The 12,424-nt window shown below is 40.6% G+C and overlaps 1 protein-coding gene across 7 annotated transcripts in view; it reads right to left on the bottom strand.

Moving 5' to 3' along the window:
- TRAF6 (TNF receptor associated factor 6) overlaps window positions 1-12,184 on the bottom strand; it is a 33,910-nt gene extending 21,726 nt beyond the window's left edge. For 3 of the 7 annotated variants that reach the window (XR_015701886.1, XR_015701887.1, XM_087745972.1), the window contains exons 1-3: window positions 12,068-12,182; window positions 6,493-6,551; window positions 3,556-3,882 (exon numbers count right to left, since the gene is read on the bottom strand). Coding sequence is in view for 4 of the 7 variants with exons in the window: in XM_087745972.1 (XP_087602098.1) it covers window positions 3,556-3,851 (296 nt within the window). In the remaining 3 variants the exon portion in view is untranslated. Of the gene's footprint in view, window positions 1-3,555; window positions 3,883-6,492; window positions 6,552-11,313; window positions 11,682-12,067 lie in introns of those variants that run through there. The other 4 variants (XM_087745971.1, XM_087745975.1, XM_087745973.1 and 1 more) reach the window with 4 other exon arrangements.
- Window positions 12,185-12,424: the final 240 nt, after the last annotated feature.

The raw sequence follows: 12,424 nt of genomic DNA on the forward strand, positions 1-12,424 counted from the left end.
TAGGTATGAAAAGTAAAGCCAGAATAATTTTGTTTGAAGAAAAAGCCTGCGCTGCGATTTTAGCAACTGAGCAGTTTAGCCTAGAAGCTGAAACAGTTGGCATACACTTCAACTGCAGCCATGGCCGCTGTTTGACGAACTGCAAGCACCCAAAGCTTTCTTTGCTGCCCCTTGTCAGCTCATAATTCCACTTTTCCAATAAACAAAGGTTCTGATATTTGGTGAGCTCTACTACAAGCCCTAAGTCAGCTTTGACCTAAGATACAGGAGAGGGAAGACTAGAGAGAAATTTAGTTAGCTACTGCATCTGAACTTAATTCTTCTAAAATTTCTAATCAAGTACTTTGTAGACAGTAGCATTTGTAAACTATTATTTGTAGTTACTTAGGTAGATAAGCTTCTTCACTACCATGACTCATAGCACTTCAAAGCACTACAAACAGCTTTATTTAAAAAGATCCCAAGACTTTCTGGGAGGCAAACATTTACTGCGATCAAATCCATGTGGTCTAATCATGTCCTTCACATTGTAAGATCTAAGATTCCAGTCTTTAAAAGCTTTTAAAAATTTTTTTCTAGTTGCAGCCACAACTTCTTCAACATGGACAACTACAATTGTTTGTGTAAGCCACAAGAAGCAATTACTCAAAAACTGCTTGTCCATCCTTTATCATTTAAAAATCCTTAATCTCTGTGTTCACTTGAGCTAAACAGTGGGGAAATGAGAAATAAACAGAAGCGATTTTTTCCTGATCAAATAAAGGCTGTGATAATCACTTAATGAAAAAAACAGTTCTTAGAGAACATAAAAATCACTTTCCATTTTCATTTTAGTTCTGTAGAAGCTTCTCAATGACAACAATCAATATGTTACTGCAGACATTACATACTCCAAATCAATATTGTACTGTAAGACACTACATACTCCAGATCAATAGTTTGATCCATGGATCCCAATTAAGCATGCAATTCATCCCTTCAGGGATTCAGAGGGGTGTGGCACTTTAAGTTGTCTGCTCTGCTTTCACAAGCATTCACTCAAACTGCACTCCAAAGACAGATTTCAGTGGGGAATGAGGGAAAACATTTACTATCAATGAAACATCTGAAATACCACAGCGATGATCTATCTGTTTCCAAGATGAAAAATGCTTTCCACCTCTGTTTAGTATTCACTGAAACAGTCAACACCATCTATAGAAATGAAGTAAAACAGGGAAAGGGTGTAAAAGAAACAAAAGCTTCTTGTCATTGAAACTGTTTGCAGACCTGAAACTCTGAGCAGAGCAAAGGCTCTGTTAATTTAAAAAGGAAGAGAAACCATTTCCCATGCCTGGGGTTTAAGAAGGAAGTTTCTCTACCTGCTACGAGATGTTGCATTCTGAACATAGGTTCACTGCAGTTCCTCACTCAGTCCTGTGGTAAATTCTAACCAATAACTGTAACTGCGCAGCTCATCAGCAGAAGGATTAAAAAACAAGATCACCTTAGCTGTTACGGATCTGAAAGACTGGAAACGAGACATCCATTTTTGGTAATTTTAAGTTTAGTCATTTTCCCCTCAGTTTTCAACCTAGGAAGTCTTTGAAATGATTGGTGATCAGACATTTCTAAAGCTCAGTATACTTAAGTACTGACTAATTTACCTTCAGGATTTATAGACATCATACTCCCATGAGAAGGTTTAAAGATTTCTTTTCTTTCTTCCAGAAATACCCAAGTTAAAGAAGAGTATAAAAACTGCTACTGCCAACAAATAGAGCAAGCAAGGAACTCCAAAATTTCATGGCCTTTATTGGTACAAACGTCTAATTAAATGCTTACAAGTATGCATGAAACCTCTTGAACATTAACCTCTTGAAAGAATTTAGATTGGCACGTGCAAAGCAAAGGCCAGAAAGTGAAGCCAACTGCTTGTACCTAGGGAACTGGATTATAGTCAAAGCTGACAGGTTCAGGTTTGGGGTTTTTTGCCTTCTTCCATGCACCCAGCTGACACGAATACCATTGAGTGATGCAGCTGGGTAAGGCCTGATGTACTTTTCCTTTAGAAATAGGAAAATAGTGAACAAGACAAGGGACTAAGGGAGCAGGGTGATCTCATGGTATAGTGAGCGGAGACCTGGTTATCTCAGCTTCCTGTGCAGAATCCAGAGGCGAATCACTTTTCATGGGTGAACACTGGTGGCATTCTGCATTTTCTGGATAATGAATTTGCATCCTTTTCTCAGAAGTACTGATGAAACTAATGTTAACAAGAACTGTGCTGCAAATACACACAATAAATTTCTGTGTTTGCTAGAAAGGAAAATAGCCTGCTCTTTTGCTATCATAAGTAGGGAATGCAAAATTAACTTTGTCTTCTCATACGCAGCTCCAACATTTCCCTCCTTGATCTAAAAGGGATGCCATGAAAAAACACAGTAGGATCAGATACAACAGTGGCAGAAGCTACAGAGAAGCCCATAAAAACCACAAAATACTGTATTCAGAGAACATTGTTGCTGGCATACTATTCACTTAGTGAGCTACAAATGATGGACCATGGAGAAAAAGAAATGGAATAGAACTATGGATAAATGCTATGGAAAACCAATCAAGAAAGCACTGCCCATTTTGCATGCTAAAAATAAATGCCTGGGAAAAACATTGTGCAGTAACACTGAAGACAGTTTGATGATCTTTACAGAAAGGTGTGCAAAGTAATTTTGGAAATTAAATATACGTGGGTCACACAGAATTAAATATTTAGATTCCTATCAAAGTACTGTGACATTTGAGCTAAGTCAGCAATTGATAAGAAAAAAATCTGGCTTATGCTCAGAAGGAAAAACCCTATACCATAATATCTGGCCTTCTATCAATATGTTCCAATAACTCACTGACACATGTGGGACACTGATGACTCTATTCCAGGTTTGAGGGAAGTACACTCTACCAGTGTACTTTCTGCCCTTCCTGGCTCTTTCAACCATTCATTTTTGTGAGCCCAGCCTGTTCTTGCCTTCATATCTCATTCCCACTCCCCCATATGCCACCTAGTTTCCTCTCTCAACGCTTTGTTTGAGACTATTCCCTCATTAACATTCTCTCTTCCAGCTCAACAAGGAAGCAGCTGATTTCAAGTGAAGAACTGAAATCATGAATCTGCACCAAGAAACCATGTTGCCTGTAGTTATCAAAAGAAACAGTCATAGGGAAAACACAGGTTTTATAATCCTGGGCTGAAAATGGAATTTGTTTGGAGGTTTTGGCTAGTTTTAAAAAAGTTATTATTTAATATTTACTCCATCAAATTTTTATATTCATAACCTGGGTAAATTTGTGTAAGTGGCAAAACATCTAAAGCTCATGCAACCTCCAAACTCATGACTTTTTGGCCATACGTGGTGTTTACTAGAAAGCATCTTTAAGGAATTATAACTTCCCAGAATTCTATTAGCACTCACTGGTAATGCACCTTAAGCAGTTCTATTCAGTTTACATTGCCCTTGAACTGCTCTGCTTTGGTAAGTGAATTTCTTCTTAAAAGCAACTTCCATAAATTTTTCTTACCTTATTGATTTGACAATGCAGCCTTTGCAGAAACGGTGTCCACATGGTGTCTGCACTGCTTCCCGAAGAGCCATCAAACAGATTGGACATTCATATTTACTTTCCAAGGGTGGATCAAACTCCACATCATATCCTTGTGTTTCCTCTGTGAAAGAACTTGGAGGGTTTCCAGTCCCACTGCTGACGCTTACGCTGTCTTCTTTCGCCCCAACGCTGCAGGCACTGGCCATGGCTGCACAGCAGCCGCTTTCCAAGTCTCGGACTCCACAACTGTTATCACTATATAGCAAGCTCATAGTAGCTCATCAAGTGCTACACAGAAATGCTCTGCAAGATGACAAAAAGATCTGTTAATTTAAAATATTCCAAGACCTTCCTTTCCAGTCAAGAACAAATTTTATTTCTGACCAGAAACACTAGAACAGTGGTGCAGACGTGGTTCTACTCAAAATCACTGGTTTTGTTTTGTCTCGGTTTCTGTTATCTTTTTTACCTATCTTGTTATATATAGGAAAGAGCACTGCATCCTGTCACCCTAGTTCAAACACAAACACACACACCTTTCTGTAATCTCTTTCATCTGACTACCTAATTTCTGTAAAAAGAGGAATGCTCTTTCTCCTTGCTATGTTTACTGAAAATGCCTCTTTACCCCATCAGTATTATTTACTTCTAAAGCATTCAAATATAATTTGCATGAAAAATGCTGTACAAAACCAAGTTTTATTGGATGACAATGGCTCAATTCCATATTTTCAGTGCAGTGAATAAAAGTTACTTAACATTTTCTGTATACAGCGATTCACAGTATAGGTTTCAAATCAGTTTAAGTGCATGTCCACAAATAAAATTTAAGTCCAAGTACCCAAACCAAGCAAATGCTGTGCTGCAAATGCAATTCAAATATACAGCACTACTGATAACATTTTAAAACTGCCAATAGGACTTTAAATTGAGTAAGAAGCTACACATGAGATAAGGCTAATACTTCCACAGCTCAAAAGCTATCTACAAACTACTAGTGCTCAGAGTTCTTGCTCTCCTTTCCCTCTTCCAGTCTAGCTGGCAGGGAAGACAACGAACATGACTATAAGAACAGAAGATAAAAGTCACATTTCCTTCAAGAGCAGTGAATGGCATAGTAATGCCTGCTTTTAAAATACTGCTCACAAAGCAGGTTGAACTCATAGGTATGAAATAAAAAAAAAAATGCTGGTATCCCCAAACAGGTTGCCAGTGTTTCTACACTAAATGAGGGAACTTTACAGAAAAGGTCTAAGCAAGAAATATAAATTTTAAAAGTCTGAGAAATTCTCCTCTGCCCTGATTTTTTAATGGTTACAACCATTTTCTTAGAATCTTATTGTGGTTAGTTTTCTATAAATGACATTTCTTTGAAACACAGAGGTTATCACGAAGTGCAAGGCAGTATGAGTAGGCTGAGGGTTACAGAGCCAGGCATGCAGAACAAGCCCACTAAGCCCAGATTTGATCTTCTTTTGCACAGCAGTATAGGCAAAGGTCTCTTGCAATGTTCACCTACTGCATTCCCTGTAATACCATTACATCCTTTAAAGCATATTAGGGATGGAAATCTAAGGATTAATCAAGAGCTGAACTGTAAGGATTGTTGATCTGCATCACTACTGCAGACTCTGTGGGCAGTGAGGGATGCTGAATGAATAGGGTTACCTTGACCACAAGCTCACAAAACTGAACTTTTTCCTGCCTTTATCAGAATTTGAACATCACAAATCATTTTAACAAAATGTTCATGGATAGGAGGAGGACATACAGGTAGTTTTATTTGGGTACTTATTATATGACACCTGAAGATTACATCAACAGAAATACTAATCACACAAAGCCTCAACTAGCATTTACTGGAAATATATTTTGAACATATACAGCATTACAGATATGCGCTTTACGTCACCTACATGATAAACAATTAGCAATACTGCCCATGCTAACAGTGCATGAGCTAGTTTTTTTCCAGTTATCCAGACAAAAAAAAACAAAAACAAAATAAAGGCAGATCTACCAAACAAAACCAAACAGGCAGAGTTACCATATTTAGGTCAGTTACAGTCAGAATCAAAACAGAACTTTAATTCTGTCATGGAAATATGTGACTTTCCATTTTGTTGAGGTATGCAGAGGTATGAGAAGTATCTGAAGAGTAGCATTCCTGACATTTCCAAAATACCGTTAAGGTACAGAGTCTCAAAGCACAGTCTGACAGTTTAGAGTTGTACTGAACTGGTCAGCAGTGCTCACTTTATGCAGAAATAACTCTATAGCAGAGCTGTCTGGAACTGCATCCAAGGAGTGATGTTTACTGCTATTCCTGTTCTCTGCTCCCATGTATTATCCCTATACATTACCTGCCACAACAGGCTTTATAATCAAGGCCCCTACACACATCAGCAATACAAACTAAACACCAAGTAAATTCTCAGCAGTTGCTTCAGGCATAGTCCAACAACGATCAATTTAATCCCATGGAACTGAGCAGCTCCCCCAATGACTCAGAACGGAAGCAGAAGAATCAATGCTCAGAAAGATGCTCTGTGACAGAAAGATGTTTTAGACTGCCATTGGTAGGTCTCTCTTCTCTGGAGGAAAAACAAAAAACTACTTGTTTCCGTTGTTAAACTAACATAATTTTTATTTAACAGCTGCTGCAGAGGATGATTAGTCCACAGGCCATATTTCACAGAAAAATCACAGGAACTAAGTTGGGCCAATGGAGTGGGAATGTTGGTATGCAGGATATCAGAATCCGCAGGTCAGCCTAGGACTGAAAAATTCATATTATTCTAAGCCACAATGTATATTTAGTGAGACCAAGAAAGGGAAGAGGAACATAGATCCCTTTAGGAATGTCACAGAGGAATTCAGGAAGTTGCAAGTAGGAAAATATAATAGCTTTACCCAAATTCAGCTGTCACGTTAATTGCAAAAAAGCGTGGGACTCTTCCCTTGGGCTGTTCCTAGGAAAGAAACATAATATTTAAAATATTCTTCTTATAAGGAAGAAAACAGGATCTGACTCAGTATAATCTTGATAGTTGAACACTTTGTAGATTTAAGTGCTGTGCAAGTGGTGTTCTCTTTGCCCGTTTAAATTGTTTCTACAGACATAGCAGGTATGTACATTCAGTTTACAGAAACAAAAATCTTATACCAGAGTCATTTTAATGAATGAGTCACTGCAACCAGGCAACATCCCAGTCTCACACAAAAATCCCCTTATTCAGTGATATACTCCACTCCCACACGGAGCTTTTTGTCTGCATATGACCAAGGGGTTCATAAAAAAAAGAAGTGCAAGTATCATTGGCTCCTCTTCATAAATAGGGAAATTCAGGCACAAAGAGGCAACTTAAGGTGATTAAGAGCCAGATTTTAAATTTTGTTCATGTTTTATATAAGATAGGATTCCTCCTACTACTCTTATCCATTTCATCTTATCTGTGAAGAAAATACTCCTTCCTCCACATGTATTTATAGGTGTGGGGCAAGGCACAATTTTTCAAATCAAAATCCACACTGCTGCTACTCAGACCATTAACTGAGGCCTGATTACTCCACCACATTCTAAAACAATTCCTCTACAAGTTGTAACTACTGTAGTAGGAATTAGTTCTGTTTCTTGTGGCACTTATTTTACCCTCCAATAGGAGGAACATAGATTCAATCTTCTTAAACAAAGCAGTGCTAGAGCAAAACCAATTAAAGAAGAGTATACTTTGAATGTTGGTGACAGGTCTTTCCCCTGATGAAGGTGGAGCAGACAATTTGTGAGCCTACTGTAGCAGTTTTGCATGTTCCTCCCCTGGGGAATTTAAAAAATTTTCAGGCTATAAGAGGATGGATTTTAAAACCCAAACCAGTATATATCCCAAAATTCACATTAAATTCCTACCCTTTCTTTTTGATTACGAAATAGATTACCAGCGAAGTAAAACCTAACAAACATCCCTCAAAAACCACATCAGTTTTTCTTCCTATTGATAATAGTTGTTATTCTTCCTCTGTGCTGAACAAAACTGAGTCAAATACAAGCACAACAATATGCAAATATTAATTTATAAAACCATGTCTACACCACAGCCTTTAGAATTTATCCAATTTTTTTGACGTTGGTATTTTAATACAATAAACACTTTGGTAGCCTGCTCTTATGACCTTTTTTTTTGGACAACATCCAGTCTTCAGATTGAGGAACAACTGAAATTAAACTGGATCATTACATGGTAATTCTTGTTTTTGCTAGTGTGAAGTTTCTCAGGCAGAGAAAGCCTTAAAACTATGTTTGGTAATGCACCTGAAATGCCCTTTTCTAGAGCTAGGAAGTCCTATCAGACTTGCCGAGTAGAGAGATAATGGGTTTTAGCTTGCACACATGAGGTACCCAAAGTCCTTGGGTCGGCAAAGGTTGATTTCTCTCTCCAAGGCAACAGCTATATTGTTCGACAACAGAAAGGCAGGTGTTTTCCAGGCCAAATGGTAATGGACAGAATTTGTTTGATCATTATTTGTGCTGCAGAAATCTGGAATGCCCTAAGGATCAAACCTTCATGCCCCAGAAAAGACACAGTTAAGATTACAGGGAGTCCCCATACTACTCTTCCGACTTGAAGATTAAACCATAACAAAACCTGTCTTCGGTAAGTAACCTGTGCTATGCTGCTGTTTACACTGTTACATTACAAAGTGATTAGGTTGATCTAAGATAGCACAGTCAGACCAGAAGAGCAAACTCCTGCAAGAATAATGTACTTTATGATTGACAAAACCAATTTCAAAACAGAATGAAAAACCACCCATATTTTAAATTAACGCATGCAACAAAACTCAGTACTCTGATTTGCAAAATCCCACAGTATAATGGAGTTTAGGTAGGACTTTCACAGCTTTTCATGCTTCAAAGAGCCACAGGATAAATTCAGAAACCTCTCCAAATCAAAAAATATTACTGGTACCAGAAGATATCTTCAGATTGCCTGGAAAATTATGCTATAATTAGAGTAACAGGGAGGAAATAAAGTAGGCATTGTATCCTATTTACACTGAAATATGAAACGATACCTTTGAGCATTTGGCAAAGGTAAAGGAACACTGTACAGAGAATATATCAGTAACCATGAAATAGAAAATTTTGAGTATTAATCAGTAAGTATTGAATACAATAAATTTCCACATGCCCTTTCCTAGAAAATTCACACTGATAAATAAGGAAATCAATACAGAAAACTATTCCAAATCCCTTTTCTTACTTGAAGTTCACAAACATAATTAATCTGCTTGCAGTCTGGCCAGCACACAGCCAGCAGGAGAAATGCCTTCAACGCCACACAGACAGAAAAACTGGGCAAACTCTTCTCTTTTCTTCTTCTGCCTCGCTGAGAACAGTTTTGTACATACAGATTTCTGGGTCATGAGATGACAGACCAGTGGAGTGACTTTGGATAATTTGTTTATGAAGCACTACTTGCAACACTTATTCCCAGGCATATTCATCAATGGTCTATTGACAGCTGATAAGCACTGTGTGTTTGCGTTATGAGGGTTGTAACCATCATCACTGTGGCTCCATCCAGGCAGAGCATATAAAATTATGCAAGTTCCTTTTAATTAATACCTATAAAACACTTTCATTTCAAAGCCATCAAATGGCTAGAGAAGCTAAAGCAACAGAAGATTCAGGCAGAACTCATACCTGCAAAAAACAAACTCTGGTTTCTTGTGAAAGCCTGCAAGCATGTTGCAAACATTTTGTTGAGATATCAACTTTTTTTTCTAATGGCAGTAACTGTTAAGACTTCCAAGTCTTTTGGATAACCATTATACTCATCATTTTAACATGTGAACCTAAAGACTTAAAATAAGAATTTTTGTTTGAGGCAAATACAATTGAAAAACAATATTAACAGCTCATTAGACACTATGAAGAGCTCCTGCTGCTGGAGCAGAGCAGCCTTTGGGGGTTTCTGAAGCTTTCCAGGTGATTTCTCTTTGCTTGGAGAGAATGCTGTCAGGCTTTAATCACATACGTATTTTTATGCTTAAGTGTTGCTTAGGAGACTAGATGGTGGCATATTCCTAGTTATGTTCATATTTTATCCTACTTAAGCATGTCAAGAATTTTAGTGAGCAGTGGGAGTGCACTGTACTGTATTTAACACCAAAATATTCCATGGGGTTTTCCATAATCAAAAAACCAACTCAAACCAAAATCCCCCAAACCTTTCTTCAATTTATTAACTTCTAGAGCCATTTCACTCAGAATTGTTCAGATTAACAAATACAAGGAAAGCATTGTTAGTGAGAAAAACAATACTATTTAATTCTTTACTTTGGCAGAGACTCAGCTCTCTTTGACCTCTGCTCTCCCTTTGCACACTGAGAACGCTTCCAGATACACATTGTGCCCTTCTATATCCCTCAGCAGATCTGCAGAGAATTTAAGATGCTGCCATAATGGGGACAAAGTAAACATCTGGACAGAAAGTACTTCAAAAAGAGACAGGGAGAAGTATGGCTATGAACAAATGTCATTTCCGCAAGGGACAGTCTCCAGGCTAGATTTAATTACTATCTACCTCAACAAGCATTAAGCTTGTATCTGGCATTAGTAGAATGATTTGAGACCCTGGGAACAGGAACAGTGAATTAAGCACACATTCTGAAACAATTTAAACATTTCTCCTTTTCACTCTACCTTACGTTTACTTTTATTTTCTTTTTGCCATGCTACCCAGAATCTTGTATCAGTAGTTTTCACAGTCTGGATCTAAAACTTTTTTATATTTGTTTAGCTAATTTGTGCTACTGAAATACAAAAGTTACTCTTGTTGACATATTAAACTCATGAGAGTTCAACAAGTGAAGAGAAAGTGTGTTAACCTGACATTTTTTCATTCTGAAGTTCTATAAGTATCTATTGTGTGCGCATTGTCTTTTTAAATATATAGCACATTTTTAAAATAGAAAGCAGTATTACAGTGATGCAATACCACAAAACGTAAAAAGCCATTTATACCTTGATGACTTCTCATTTAACGGAGCCTGACTGAGCTCCACAAATCTTCAGCTGCTGGGAAAAGCTGAAGGTAATGTGGAACATGCAGAAGAATTATGCCCAAAGTGATGCCATGAAAATAATCCAGCATACTTTTGTGACCTTTTTTCCTTCTGATACTAGTGGGACTGGTTTTATGGCCCTTTCATATTATGGAAAGACAAAGAAGTTTGCTTGCAAGTATTAACACAGTTGGTGAACACGGGGTAAAATGCACTGGAGATGTTAAACAAGCTGTTAGCACAGCCAGTAACTTTGCCTCCCTGCCCCTGTTCCTTTTCCTACGTCTCCCTCACCAAAAGCTTCAAATCAATACTTTCTTAATCATTCTGTCAATGGTATCTAAGACACAACAAAATCCACGTAGCTCTGCAACATGCAGAACTTGTCAGAGGCAAACACGGAGAATACTTTCTGCTAGCTTTAAGTTCTGGGTATAAGGGATATAATTAGAACATTTTCCTTCCACCTCCAGCTGAGATTTCCGTTTAAGTATGAAAAGACTCAGTGTGACCTACCTAAAACAGATGAAATTGACAGAAAGTACTATTGAAGTCATAACTTATTACTCATGTTAATAAATTTACCATAAATATTAAGTACTGCCAGTCTCTACTAGAAAATAGTTTTAGAAACAGTAACCTCTCTTGCAAATTATCCTTACAGACCTTTAACATGGTCCCGAAGAATTTATTGAGTATCTCCATTTCAGTTGGAAAAACAGAGCCCCCTTTTAAGGTGATGTACCCGAGGCTGCACAGGAACTAACAATGCGACTGTAACTCAGAAGCTACCCGTTGCTAATGCTCCTACAGCTGTCCGACGGCACACCCCGGACAGTTAAGAGGCAAGAGAAAGTCACTCCAGCCAGGTTCCCACCCCCTGGTAAACCGGCGTAACCCTGCGCCCCTGCGGCGGACAGGCGCGGCTGGGCTCGCAGCTGCGGAGCGCGCCATGCAGACCGCAGCGCAGTTTCAATTTCGGAGCAGCGCAGGCTGGCGTGCCTCAGCCCCAGTAACCGCCCTCCTCTAACGCGGGCCCTCCTCACCGGCAAGTCCCCGGACCGACGCAGGGGTGGGCCGGGACGCCAAGCCCTGCTCTCGGGGAAGAGGCCGTAGGGCTACGCGCCGCGGTCCGCCCGGGCTCGGCAGGAAGGTGGCTCCGCCCGGCAGCGAGGACCGCGCTCCGCTGCCGAGCCAGCAGCCCCGGCCGGGGTGGGAAAACGCTCCGCGCCGAGCGCCGCGACACGCCACACGCCTGCGGCGGCCCGCGCCGGCGGAGCCCCGGCCGGCCCCTCGCTTGCCAGAGCCTGGCTCGCCAGGCTCGCCGCGACCCCCCCCCCCCGCAGCAGCGCCGCAGGCAGGCCCCGCCGCAACCGCGCCCCTGGCGGCCGCCCCCCGCGGTCCGCCCGCCCGTACTCACCGCCGACCCGCGGCCCTGCCGGCCGCTCCCCGCCGGGCGCCACTTCCGCCTTCTCCTCTGGAGGCAGCGGGCGGCGGTCGCCCAGGCCAAGCGAGGCGCACCAAGGCGCCACGTCCACTGCAGCGCCCCCTGCCGTCGCGGAGGGGGAACGGCGGCAGGGTAGGGGCGGGGCGCTCGGGCTCGGGCCGCGGGGCAGCGCCCCAGGCCCAAGGGGCTCCGCCGCGGCGCGGCAGCGGGAAGGGTTCGTCCCTGCTGGGAGGCGGCGTCCATCTGTCTGTGCCGCGGGGTGGGCAGCCTCGCCGAAGCTGCTGAAACCTGAGTGAAGCTGCCATCCCTTTCATAAAAAAGAAATAAAAC

The sequence above is a fragment of the Nipponia nippon genome, unplaced genomic scaffold (genome assembly GCF_047370975.1).
Source record: "Nipponia nippon isolate SJK-2023a ecotype South Korea unplaced genomic scaffold, ASM4737097v1 scaffold_10, whole genome shotgun sequence".
Classification (NCBI taxonomy): Eukaryota; Metazoa; Chordata; class Aves; order Pelecaniformes; family Threskiornithidae; genus Nipponia; species Nipponia nippon.